Source organism: Fundulus heteroclitus, unplaced genomic scaffold, assembly GCF_011125445.2.
Source record: "Fundulus heteroclitus isolate FHET01 unplaced genomic scaffold, MU-UCD_Fhet_4.1 scaffold_124, whole genome shotgun sequence".
Taxonomy (NCBI): Eukaryota; Metazoa; Chordata; class Actinopteri; order Cyprinodontiformes; family Fundulidae; genus Fundulus; species Fundulus heteroclitus.
This window is the reverse complement of record NW_023396536.1, coordinates 519,709-533,526: the sequence shown is the minus strand read 5'-3', so window position 1 is coordinate 533,526 and position 13,818 is coordinate 519,709. Positions and strand designations below refer to the sequence as shown.

Here is a 13,818-nt window from a genome sequence, read left to right as displayed (position 1 = left end):
TTTTATCATGATTAAATGGTTTTGGTCTTTTTTCATAAGCATATAACGCCTTAAAGGCTATATACCTTTAAGGCGTTATCAAAGATCACAGAATGTGGTCATGATGTTTCTAATTAATAATCACGTGACATATCATAGATCTTTACAGGCCAATAAAAACACACTCTCTTTCTAGTATAGACACTTGGAAAATGGAGATTGGCCTGAGATTAACAGTGAGTTTCTTTGAACTAATCATTGTTCTTGTATTGGGTGGGACTTTGGATGATCGGAAACAAAAGATTCACCCTGCAGAAGGTGTGACTCTTACTGTTCGCAGTTTCCAGTCATCATCAGTGCAATGCACTCTGCAAGGTACTCCTCCTCTACCTGCATTCTCAATGGATGGGGATTTTGTAATTGGAGGAACTTTCTTCATTCACTACAAAATGCAAACTGTGATCAATAACTACACCACCAAGCCTGAACTTCCAAGATGCACAGGAAGGTTAGTTATTTTATGTTTTATTATTATTTTATACCATATTTTCTATCTTTAGAAATAAATATGTTTGGATGTATGCCTTTTAATGTTTCACAATAAGCAGAATTGTAGTGACATTTATTGGCCATTACATTTTGCTATCAGATAATGTTCTGATTATAAATACTCTTGTAGTTTTCTAATTACTTGATGTATCTGAAATTGCTGCAGTTATGCAACTTTTCGAGGAAATATTCTGGAGTACTAGCATCAGTTATTGTGCATTGTCTAACAACACATAGTATTTTTCATTGTGTGACAGCTACTAAGTCATAATGTCTTTTACTATTTTATAATAAACATTTTTGTTATGTTGGCTGAATGTTTGTACTCACCTGACTGACTAATACTCTACAGCTTTAATGCCCGGGAGCTGCGCTTCTCCCGTACAATGATCTTTGCAATTGAGGAGATAAACAACAACACAAACTTGCTGCCAGGTGTCAGACTTGGTTATCAGATCTATGACACCTGCGCCTCTGTGCCAGTGGCTGTGCATGTTGCGTTTCAACTATTAAACGGACAGAACCCTGTGTTCTCTAAAGACAGTAACTGTTCACAGTCTGGAGTGGTGATGGCTGCGGTTGGAGACTCTGGATCCACTCCATCGATCAGCATGTCACGCATAATGGGGCCCTTCAACATCCCCCTGGTGAATAGTCTGAATCTATCATAATGTGTAAATTTATGCTACCTTTGCTAATATTTCTCCTTTTGTTTTTGCTCTAGGTGAGCCACTTTGCCACTTGTGCCTGCCTTTCAGATAAACAGCAATTTCCAACATTTTTCAGAACAATTCCTAGTGACCAGTTCCAAGCTGATGCCCTAGCCAAGCTGGTGAAATACTTTGGTTGGACTTGGATAGGTGCTGTCCACTCAGATTCAGATTATGGAAATAACGGCATGGCATCCTTTATTAAGACAGCAAACAGAGAGGGGATCTGTGTGGAGTACATTGAATCATTTTATCGGACTGACCCACAGAGTAAAATCAGAAGAGTTGCCGATGTTATCCGCAGGTCTGCGCATCTTTATTTCAGCTCATCCTTTTCATGTATTGATGCTGCCCCTCTACGGAAAACACTTAATAAATTGGTTTTGATGACATCATTTTATAATATGAACAAGAAGAGTTTTCTATTTTTTAAAGTAAAACAATGATTTGCCTTTAAATTTGTGTTGACAACAGCTCACATAAAATGCAGTTTATTACATAGGCTTATTTGTTAGTTTAAGTTCAGTTCAAATGTCTCTACAGGTCATCAGCTGTAGTTGTGGTGGCATTTACAGCTGCTGGTGATATGAAGTTCCTATTGGAAGAGTTAGCTCGGGACCCTCCTCCACCTCGTCAGTGGATTGGAAGTGAATCCTGGATAACTGACCCACACTCAATGAGCTTCAGTTTCTGTGCAGGAGCGATCGGAGTTGCCATTCAGCAATCTGTCATCCCAGGTCTGAGAGACTTCCTTCTGGATCTCTCTCCATCTAAAGTGGCTGCCTCCTCAGTTCTTACTGAGTTCTGGGAGGATGCATTCAACTGCAGCCTAAGAAAAAGTAAGAAAGCGTAATGTGTTTTTATGTTTACATACAATAGTTGCAATACATTCCAAATGCAACCATATTTGGCCAACATTTTTTTTAAATATTGTTGTTTTTAAATTTTGTTGTAATATTTACTAATTCAGAATTTGTTTTTTTTCCACAGTATTTATGCTAACGTATAATAGGCTGTCAAAATAATGTTTATAATAAATTTCAGTAGTGTCATACAGTGACGTAGTTCTTAAGATTCATCATCTCTTTGTCACATTATTTTGTCTCTTTTCATGTCATATGGAACATATTTGTTATTTGCAAAAGAACAAATACAGATAACTCAGTTTTATGAGACTAAATTATTTGTATTTTACCTTGCTATGTTCCATTCCAACTCAGTATTTGCTTGTGTGTTATTGTCTCGTCAGTAAGTTATCTCTGTTATCACTTTCAGAAGACACTTTTTACTTTTTTTGCAACATACAAAAAAGATTGATAAAACAATCTGCTTATGTATTTATTTCCATTTAGATGTTCATCTAAAGAAGAAAGAATGTGATGGGACAGAAGATATTAAAGGGCTTAAAAGCCCATACACTGAAACATCTCAGTTTAGAATTACCAACATGGTCTACAAGGCTGTTTATGCAATAGCACATGCCATCCACAATGCTGTATGTAAGGAAACAAATGACAAGAATCAGTGTGATAAGCACATGCATTTGGAGCCTAAACAGGTCAGCTTAATTGAAACGTAAATCCTAGAGTTTTTCCATGAGATTTGAAAGATATAATCTGAGCATTTGTTTTACTGGTTTTCAAATTATTTCCCTCTGTGTTTCTTTTATTGCTTAGATTTTTGCTGAATTACAGAAAGTAAACTTTAATCAAAATGGGTACCATGTCACATTTGATGCCAATGGAGACCCTGCAGCTTTTTATGAGCTTGTAAACTGGCAAAAGAGCGAAAGCGGAGTTAATGTACTGGTAAAAGTGGGGTACTATGATGCTTCCCTGCCAGTAGGCAAGGAGTTTAGTATCACCAGGAATTTAACCTGGATGGAAGGTGGCACACAAGTAATTACTTAAACGATAATATTTATCGATTACAAGGTTTTAGGACTAATTAGTCAAAGCAGCTTGTAAAAAAGAAAAATCAAAGTATATTGTTGTTTTTTTTCTGTGAAAGGTCCCGGTGTCAGTATGCTCTCAAAGTTGTCCTCAAGGAACTCGTAAAGTTTTGCAGAAAGGAAAGCCCATTTGCTGCTATGATTGCACACCATGTCCTGAAGGAGAGATTAGTAATATGACAGGTACATTTCAGATATGTTCATGTTTGTATTACCAAATATCTTGACGCATAAATAAATTGTGATTTCTTTCTTCAATTTATTTTAGATTCTCCAGATTGCTTCCCATGCCTCAAAGAGTTTTGGCCAAACCCAAGGAAAGATGCTTGTTTTCCCAAAGCTGTGGAGTTTCTTTCCTTTGATGAAGTCCTGGGAATTATTCTGGAAATATTCTCTGTCACAGGGGCCTGTCTGGCCATCATAACAGCAGTGGTTTTCTTCTATCACAGAACAACTCCAATTGTCAGAGCCAACAACTCTGAGCTGAGCTTCCTGCTGCTCTTCTCTCTGACTCTGTGTTTCTTATGTTCATTAACTTTCATTGGAGCACCTTCAGAGTGGTCCTGCATGTTGCGGCACACGGCATTTGGCATCACCTTTGTTCTATGCATCTCCTGTGTTCTTGGAAAAACTATAGTGGTTTTAATGGCCTTTAAAGCTACACTTCCAGGTAGTAATGCCATGAAATGGTTTGGTCCTCCACAGCAAAGACTCACTGTACTGACTTTTACATTTATTCAAGTTATAATATGTACTGTATGGTTAGTTCTGAGTCCTCCCTTTCCTGTAAAAAATCTAACTACATACAAAGAGAAGATCATCTTGGAATGTGCATTAGGCTCTGCTGTTGGCTTCTGGTCTGTGCTCGGCTACATCGGCCTACTGGCTGTTTTTTGTTTTGGGTTAGCTGTTCTAGCTCGGAAACTACCTGATAATTTTAATGAAGCTAAGATGATAACTTTCAGTATGTTGATATTCTGTGCTGTCTGGATCACCTTCATTCCAGCATATGTCAGCTCTCCTGGGAAATTTACTGTGGCAGTTGAGATATTCGCCATTCTGGCCTCCAGCTTTGGACTGATACTATGTATCTTTGCTCCAAAGTGTTTCATCATTTTGTTTCAGCCAGAAAAGAACAACAAAAAAAGTTTGATGAATAAATACTAAGGGCAAATTACCACAAGATTGGCAGCAAAATTACAGAATAACTATAATATTTAAGGGATTTAAAATCCTCACAATCCTCAAATCCTGTTTTTTCTGCCTGCTTCTCAGTGAAAGTGGACACTTTTCTATTTTTTTCCCTTCTCTGTCCCCCACTTCCCTGCTTGCTTCCATCAATTCTATCAATCAAATTTGTTCAAAATTGGATTTATGATAACAGGATTTCTGGTTTTTGGAGTTGGAGATACCTGGAGTATCGAGAAATTGTGAAAACGTTGGCAGCTATATCGGCCAATGTCAAGGCTCCCTGAACTATGTGAGGGATATGACTGCTACCAGCACTCAGACTGAAATGCTGTGTAAGCAGAACTGTAGGACAGCTGCAGTTTCTGAACTTGCTGGCAGAATGGGAACGATCTTGAAGAAAGCTCGAAGCTGGCCCCAGCAGAATGACCACAATTTTGGCTGTTTGGAATCGCCATTCAGTAGAACCAGCGAGACTTTAAGGCAGAAAGAAAAACAAGAGTCCGCCTGCCCAAATCAAATGATGTCATCCAAACTGGCTCCCCTGCAGTCTTAATTTCTCCTGGATATTATGTAAACAAGACGTCCTGTGACATCTTACATATGTGACCTTGAAACAGAGTGCACAGAACTGAACTGCCTCACTATCTAAAGACTGATGGCTGCAAGTGTTATCTTCTTCAGTTTACAGACAAACAGACACAGACACACATACACACACGATTACACTAAGAAACACAGGCGCACACACACCGCTACTACTGTGCTTTCCCCTTACTCCGCTGCTTTCTGTTTTAGCTGTAGTGTCAGAAAGGTCACATCAGAGACTTCAAACTGTAGCTTTCTTGGAATTTTTAGTGATGAATCTCATTTTTTCTGTATGTTTGTTAATGTATGAAAGAATTCTAGTTGAGGATTTATTTATCTTATTCCTATGTGTCTGTAATGCTTTTCATTTCATGTACAGCACTTTGAATGTCTTGTTACTTACATGTAGCTACTTCAAGTGGTTCTGTAATTTTGAAATCAAAAGAACAATTTGAAGCAGGCATTCAGTCATTCATTTTATAGTTCTACTGATGTTATTTTTTTCACCTACATTTTTTGGCATCTTTTTTCACAAAACTTCATGTGCCATATGCATAAAATATATTCCTCACAAAATCCGATCAACCACTAAAACATGGTTCCAGTCTAGTTCTAATCCAACTGATCATTCGACTGTCAAACAACTTTTATTAACACTAAAACTCAAACGATTTTGTTATTTAAATATAAATACCATACTCTGTTCATGTATTTGGGAAAAACTTAACACATATTGGTGACAAGGAAAATTTAATTAATCTCTGAGATTTGCTCTCTGATAAATTTAGCAGTTAAATATGGAAGGTAATAGCAGCTCTCCCTGCTCTAAATATTTTTGAATGCTTTCTAGAGATAAATTATTAATAAATCCTATTTTAATGACAGGGTAATTACCAAGGGGAAATGTGCTGTATTTGACCGTTTAATGTAAATGTGCTTTTAAATCTTGTTTTGTGTTGCATGTGGTTTTAACTTCCACTAACACTGTGTTTTAGAATAGATGCAACCATCTGTGATGTGGTTTGTTTTTTACATTGTAATACTTTCAATAAAAAAATATATTTGATGAAAACATATGATCCCATTGTTTTAAATAAATTTCACTAAAGTCTTGTCAATAACTTCTAAAGATGTCTCTTACTTTCTAATTTCTGGAAGAGCACTTGACTGATTCAAACCTACTTAAAGGCAATGGAGGAGCGATCAAAGCTTTGCACACAGCTTCAGTTGTCAGCACCCCCCCCCCCCCCTCCACAAAGTAGCTGGTGCCTGCACACCCCCTTACCAAGCAACCTACCCAGAACCCTCAATGTCTAAATGAGAGTGGGGGCAGAGGATGCCACCAGGGGAGAGGTCTACACAATAGGCCCCCCTGATGTCCATTTTGCATTAGTATTGATTTCAAGCCACTATGATAACCCTTTATAACAAACTCAATCATTGTACCTCGGATAGGAAACTCACTGCTTTTTAACAATATCGTCTACATCACAGTCATATGTACGTATGTTTAAAATATTTTTTATAGCTTCAATAAATCTGTTTGTTTTCTTATTAGTGTTGTTGTTTTCATGCACAACTATACACGGACATTTTTTACTCCTTCAATTCACCCAACTTAGTTGCGCATTTCATTTGGTCTGAGTGTGATTTTTAATAACAGTACAGTATTTTTCTTCTAAATTTTTCTTACTTGCTGCTGATATACCTGAATTCCCTACTATGAAAAAATAAAAGTTTATTCTGTTCAATTAAGTTGAACAAGTTAAAAAAAGCATCAGCATTGGGTGATGTCATGGTTTTTCTGATAAACAATCACCTGACCTATTATGCTCTGTTAAAGACCAGTAAAAACACACTTACACCCACTTACTCTTGAAGAATGGAGATTGGCCTGGGAGTAGCAGTGAGTTTGTTCAACTTGATTACAGTTGTTGCGTTACGTGGGTCTTTAGAGGATGAGAAAAGAATGATTCAGAACACTGATGCTGTTACTGGTGCTGGTCTCAGTGTTGAGGCTTCATTGGTGAAATGTACCCTGCAGGGAACTGCTCGTCTTCCTGCATTTTCCATAGATGGGGACTTTGTATTAGGAGGTGCTTTCTTCCTTCACTTCCAAACGCAAACAGTGGTAAATAACTACACCATACAGCCTGAGCTATCTAGATGCACAGGAAGGTTAGTAAGAGGGAAATGTTGCAAAACATATTATATGTAAATTTTGTATGCTTTTTACTGAAAAGCAGTTTTTTTTGGCAATGAGTGTAAATTTAGCTTCAGATTGAAGAATATCTTTATTTAGTACTAATCTTCATTGTAATTTTCTGTTTTGTAATTGTCAATCATTGAGTTCAGCTCTTTTGTCCAATTTATGTCAGTTACTTGCTCATAATGTCTTACAGTATTTTATTGGTAATATCTTTATGCTGGATAAACATCAGCAGTCCTGATCTTATTCTGTGCAGTGTGAATGCCCGGGATCTGCACTTCACTCGTACAATGATCTTTGCAATTGAGGAGATAAACAACAGCACAAAGCTGCTGCCTGGCATCAGACTTGGTTATCAGATCTATGACACATGCTCCGCTGTGCCCGTAGCTGTGCATGTGGCATTTCAACTATCAAATGGCCAAGACGCTGTGTTTTACAAAGGCAGTAACTGTTCTCAATCTAGTGTTGTGATGGCTGTTATTGGAGACTCTGGATCCACTCCATCTATCAGCATGTCACACATCCTTGGGTCCTTCAACATTCCTCTGGTAAGATTTTATTGCAAACTGAAACAAAAAATAAGTCTTTGCTGTATCACATTTTTCTTTTTTGTCTTTGTTTTTTGCTGCAGGTGAGCCACTTTGCCACATGTGCCTGCCTCTCAGATAAACATCAGTACCCAACTTTTTTCAGGACAATTCCAAGCGACTATTACCAAGCTGCTGCTCTGGCAAAGCTGGTGAAACACTTTGGCTGGACTTGGATAGGAGCTATACATTCAGACTCATATTATGGAAATTATGGCATGGCAACATTTCTTGAGACGGCATACAGAGAAGGGATATGTGTGGAGTACATTGAATCCTTTGATTGGACCCACCCACAGAGCAAAATCCAAAGACTTGCTGATGTGATCCGCAGGTTTCTGTATTTAGTATACATATAATTTGTATGGCTGAAAATGAACAAATGATAAATATTGACTCAAAGATACAGTTCATAGTTTTTAGGACTGCATATATATTGGTTTCTTTAGGTCAACAGCAACGGTTGTTGTAGCATTTACATCTCCTGGAGACATGAAGATCCTCCTAAAAGAGCTGGCATTGCAACCTGGGCCATCTCGCCAGTGGATTGGAAGTGAGGCCTGGATAACTGACTCAAGTCTGATGAGCTTCACTTTCTGCACAGGGGCCATTGGAGTTGCCATTCAGAAATCTGTTATCCCAGGTCTGAGAGACTTCCTGCTAGATCTCTCTCCCTCTAAAGTGGCTTCTTCGTCAGTGCTGACTGAGTTCTGGGAGGATGTATTCAACTGCACTCTGAGAAAAAGTGAGAAAGCTTTATTTATTTATTTGCCTTTTTGATGTCCATGTTGCAATAAAATAGAAACAATACAAGCCAAAATAATTCTACTGTAGCCTGTACATTAAATCAGATAAGTCTTTTCACCTGATCATACGTGGCACATACTTCATAAAAATATATTTTTGATACATTTATTCTACTGTCTGACAAACATTGATTTTAGCTCACAAATAAAAAATTGTAAAAATACCTCTATTAGGCTGTAAAGTGTACCTTTTGCTATCTTTTTATATGGTAATGTTTGTTTATTTCATTTAGATCAAAGTGTTGCCTTAAAAAATCCTAAGGTAAATTATTGAAAATACAAAACATTTCATGTGCCGGTCCAATCATGAATTTAATCAATTATGTAAAATTGTTAAATTCTTTGTAAAATATTGAATAAGGCATACCTGGGTGTTAGAATATTGAGTTCATGATTTTTATTTTTGTTTTGCCACAATAGGTTCTTGGATTTTCTTAAATGTTTGCCCATTTAGTAGTGCATTTTCAACTCAAATTTGTATGATAGTTACCCTGTAACAAAATGAGACTATGGACTTTAAAGTTGTTAGCACAATCGTTTTTATTAGATTTTATGAAAGGTATTTTTGTTTATATAATGTTTACTTGTTTATTTCTTCTCAGCTTCTCATCCAAACAAGAGAGCATGCGATGGAACTGAAGACATAAAAACCCTTAAAAGCCCATACACTGAAACATCTCAATTAAGAGTTTCTAACATGGTGTACAAGGCTGTTTATGCAATAGCACATGCCATTCACAATGTAGTGTGCCACAAAGAAAATGCAACCATACATTGCAATAAATACATCAGACTGGAGCCCAAACAGGTCAGTTTCAAAATTTTATCCTGTAAACAAAAAAAATCTGTATTTTCTCTTCTTTCTTATGCACTTCTTGTTACTGTGCACTATTTTATTTTTATATTTGTATCATGTTCGAATAAATTTCATTTCAATTTGAATTTGAAATTTCAATTTCATAGCCATTTACTTATTTTTGTCTGTTTGCTTCATAGGTTTTAACTGAACTAAAGAAAATAAACATTTCCCAAAATGGTTATCATATTTCATTCGATAAAAATGGGGACCCTATAGCTTTTTATGAGCTAGTAAACTGGCAGAAAAGTGAAAGTGCCATTATTGAGCCAGTAACAGTGGGGTACTATGATGCATCACTGCCAATGGGAGAACAGATTCGCATCAACAGGAACTTAACCTGGCTGGAAGATGGCACACAAGTGGTTAACTTAATGACAATAATTTATCAAATATAGAGTTTGTGGACTGGTTAGGAAAATATCCTTGCATTGAAATGGTTTAAATGTTTTGTTTCTGTCTCTATGGCAGGTACCAGTGTCAGTGTGCTCAGAACGTTGTCCTCCAGGAACTCGTAAAGTGTTGCAGAAAGGAAAACCCATCTGCTGCTATGATTGCTTATCATGCCCCGAAGGAGAGATCAGTAATATGACAGGTAAATGTATCCTCTGTAAATCACTACATCCAAAATAGTCATATAGTAATGGCTGTTTTTTTTGTTTTTGTAACTTTCTAGATGCTCCTGATTGCATCCTTTGTCCCAAAGAGTTCTGGCCAAATACAGAAAAAAATTCTTGTTTCCCCAAACCTGTGGAGTTTCTTTCCTTTGGGGAAGTCCTGTCAATCATTTTAGCTACTTTTTCTGTTAGTGGGGCCTGTCTGGCCATCTTTGCAGCAGTGATTTTCTTTCGTCACAGATCAACTCCGATTGTCAGAGCCAACAACTCTGAGCTGAGTTTCCTGCTGCTCTTCTCTCTGACTCTGTGTTTCTTATGTGCATTAACTTTCATTGGAGCACCATCGAGGTGGTCCTGCATGCTGCGGCACACGGCATTTGGTATCACTTTTGTTCTATGCATCTCCTGTGTTCTTGGGAAAACTATAGTAGTTTTAATGGCATTTAAAGCTACACTTCCAGGTAGTAATGCCATGAAATGGTTTGGTCCTCCACAGCAAAGACTCACTGTACTAACTTTTACATTTATTCAAGTTATAATTTGTACTGTGTGGTTAGTTCTGAGTCCTCCCTTTCCAGTAAAAAATCTAACTACATACAAGGAGAAAATCATCTTGGAATGTGCATTAGGCTCTGTTGTTGGCTTCTGGTCTGTGCTTGGCTACATCGGCCTACTGGCTATTTTTTGCTTTGCGTTAGCTGTTCTAGCTCGGAAACTACCCGATAATTTTAATGAAGCTAAGATGATAACTTTCAGTATGTTGATATTCTGTGCTGTCTGGATCACCTTCATTCCAGCATATGTCAGCTCTCCTGGGAAATTTACTGTGGCTGTGGAGATATTCGCCATTCTGGCCTCCAGCTTTGGACTGATACTATGTATCTTTGCTCCAAAGTGTTTCATCATTTTGTTTCAGCCAGAAAAGAACAACAAAAAAAGTTTGATGAATAAAAACTAAACAAATTACCACAGGATTGGCAGCAAAATTACAGAATATCCATAATATTAAAGGGATTTAAAATCCTCACAATCCTCAAATCCTTATTTTTCTCTTTCTGCTTCTCTGTGAATTTTCTTTTCTTTCCCCTTCACCCTCCCCCACTTCCCTCCTTGCTTCTATGAATTAAATTTGTTCAATATTAGATTTATGATAATAGGATTTCTGCTTTTTGGAGCTGTCGGTTACCTGGAATATCAAAACATTGTGAGAAAGTCGGCAGGTGTTTCAGCCAATGTTTTGGCTCCCTGAACTATATAAGGGATATATCTGCTACCAACACTCATACTGAAAGGCCATGTAAGCAGAACTGTAGATCAGCAGCAGTTTCTGAACTTGCTGGCAGAATGGGAACAATCTTGAAGAAAGCTCGAAGCTGGCCCCAGCAGAATGACCACAATTTTAGCTGTTTGGAATTGCCATTGAGAAGAACCAGCTAGACTTTAAGGCAGAAAGAAAAACAAGAGTTTGCCGGCCCAAATGAAATGGTGTCATCCAAACTGGCTCCCTTGCACTCTTAATTTCTCCTGGATGTTATGTAAACAAGATGTCCTGTGACATCTGACATATGTAACCTTGAAACAGCACTGAATTGAACTACCTGATAACGCTCCATAACTATCAAAGAGTAATGGCTGCAAGTGTTATCTTCCTCAGTTCACAGACAAACATACACAGACACACATACACACATGATTACACTAAGACACACAGGCACACACACACCACCTCTACTGTGCTTTTTCCCTTCGCTGCTTTCTGTTTTAGATGTAGTGTCAGAAAGATCATGACAGAGACTTCAAACTGTAGCTTTCTTTTTAGTGATGAATCTTATTCTTTCTGTATGTTTGTTAATGTATGAAATAATTATATGTGAGAATTTATTTAGCTTATTCCTATGTGTCTGTAATGCTTTTCTGTTCATGTACAGCACTTTTAATGTCTTGTTACTGAAAAGTTCAATATAAATAAACTTACCTTACATGTACTTCAAGCGGTTCTGTAGTTTTGAAATCAATTGAACAATTTGAAGCAGGTATTCAGTCATTCATTTTATAGTTCTACTAATGTTATTTTTTTTTCACCTACAATTTTTGGCATATTTTTTCACAAAACGAAATGTACCATATGCATAAAATATATTCCTCACAAAATCCGATCAACCACTAAAACATGGTTCCAGTCTAGTTCTAATCTAACTAATCACTAGACTGTCAAACTACTTTTATTAACACTAAAACTCAAACAATTTTGGTATTTAAATATAAATACCATACTCTGTTCATGTTTTTGGGAAAAACTTTTGCACAGGTTTCTCTATTAACAGATGCAGACATGTTGTCATTAGCAATTCAGTGCTACTTGTAAACTACATAATTCATATAAAAACAGCAATACATAACTTATTTTGTTCTTATCAGAAAACTTAACTGCAGTCTTTTCTAAACCTTCTAAATGCAACCATTTTTACATTGTAATACTTTCAATCAAAAAATATCTTTGATGAAAACATACGATCCTATTGTTTTAAAAGATGTCTCTTACTTTCTAATTTCTGGAACAGTACTTGACTGATTCAAATCCTAGTTAATGGCAAAGGAGGAGCGATCAAAGCTTAGCACACAGCTTCAGTTGTCTCAGATAGTAACCATTAATCAGGCTCGAAATGTGGGAACTCAGAACAAAACCTTGAAAAGCATTTGAAGACAATTACAAAGTCAGCTTTTTATCACCTAAATAACATTTCCAGGATTAAAGGACTAATGTCTCAAGAAACCAAGCCATGCATTTAGTTGAATTGATTACTGCAACAGTGTTTTCACAGGTCTGCCAAAGAAGTCGATCAGACAACTGCAGCTGATCTAGAATGCTGCTGCCTACATCCTCACTAAGACTAAGAAAGTAGAGCATATCACCCCAATTCTAAACTCCTTACACTGGCTCCCTGTATCTCAGAGAACATACTTTAACATACATATGTTAGTCTATAAATCACTGACCTAAATCTATTACAGAGTTGTTATTGGTGTATCAGCTCTCCAGACCACTCAGGTATACTGGCTCAAGTCTACTCTGCATACTCGTAGCCAGAACCAAACACGGAAAAGCAGCATTTAGTTCTTATGCTCCACTTATCTGGAAAAAAAACCCGCCAGAAGACTGCAAAAGTGACGAAACCCGAGTTCCTTTTAATCAAGGTTAAACATCAATTTATTTAGAGTTGCCTTTAAATGTTAATGTTCAATTCAAACTGCTGCAGTAAATTGAAACTTCAATAAGTTTGTTGTCCAACTTTTCTCGACCTACTGTTTCTATTCCACTGAAGAAATTGCAGGTTTCTAAGGATTTAGTTTTAGTTACAGGTGAAGTGAGGGACATTGAACTCATTAACTTGTCAAAAATGTAATTTATTTAAGTTTGTATTTTTAATTGAGGTATTTGATCTCTTTTAAACTAAATGGTCTTCTCTGCTGATATAGTTGTGTGTGTATGTGTCGCCCCTTCTCATCTTGCATCTGACAATTTGCAGTTTCTTTTTTAAGCAACATGTTTATTTAACAGGTTTGTAACTTTCATGGGAATCCACATGTCACCCCACAATGGTGTGAAAATCAATCTAACCATGATTCAATTCAATTCAATTCAATTTTATTTATATAGCGCCAAATCATGAAACATGTCATCTCAAGGCACTTTACAAAGTCAAGTTCAATCACATTATACAGATTGGGTCAGATTATACAGATTGGTCAAAAATGTCCTATATAAGGAAACCAG

General features: G+C 36.9%; 2 protein-coding genes across 2 annotated transcripts; both read left to right on the top strand.

Annotated features, from left to right (window-relative positions):
• The first annotated feature begins 254 nt into the window (after positions 1-254).
• On the top strand, positions 255-4,230 carry LOC118558368 (extracellular calcium-sensing receptor-like). The gene is made up of 8 exons (XM_036128893.1): positions 255-487; positions 881-1,175; positions 1,253-1,542; positions 1,782-2,077; positions 2,591-2,796; positions 2,915-3,125; positions 3,249-3,372; positions 3,458-4,230. The coding sequence occupies exons 1-7, from the start codon at positions 381-383 to the stop codon at positions 3,293-3,295; spliced, it is 1,452 nt and encodes a 483-aa protein (XP_035984786.1). The 5' UTR covers positions 255-380; the 3' UTR covers positions 3,296-3,372; positions 3,458-4,230.
• A 2,665-nt stretch (positions 4,231-6,895) lies between these two features.
• Positions 6,896-11,001, top strand: LOC105924021 (extracellular calcium-sensing receptor-like). Its single transcript, XM_036128896.1, has 8 exons — positions 6,896-7,143; positions 7,431-7,725; positions 7,809-8,098; positions 8,214-8,509; positions 9,173-9,378; positions 9,567-9,788; positions 9,898-10,021; positions 10,103-11,001. Exons 1-8 carry the CDS (start codon positions 6,935-6,937, stop codon positions 10,999-11,001), a joined length of 2,541 nt encoding a protein of 846 aa, XP_035984789.1. The 5' UTR covers positions 6,896-6,934.
• The last annotated feature ends 2,817 nt before the right edge of the window (positions 11,002-13,818 follow it).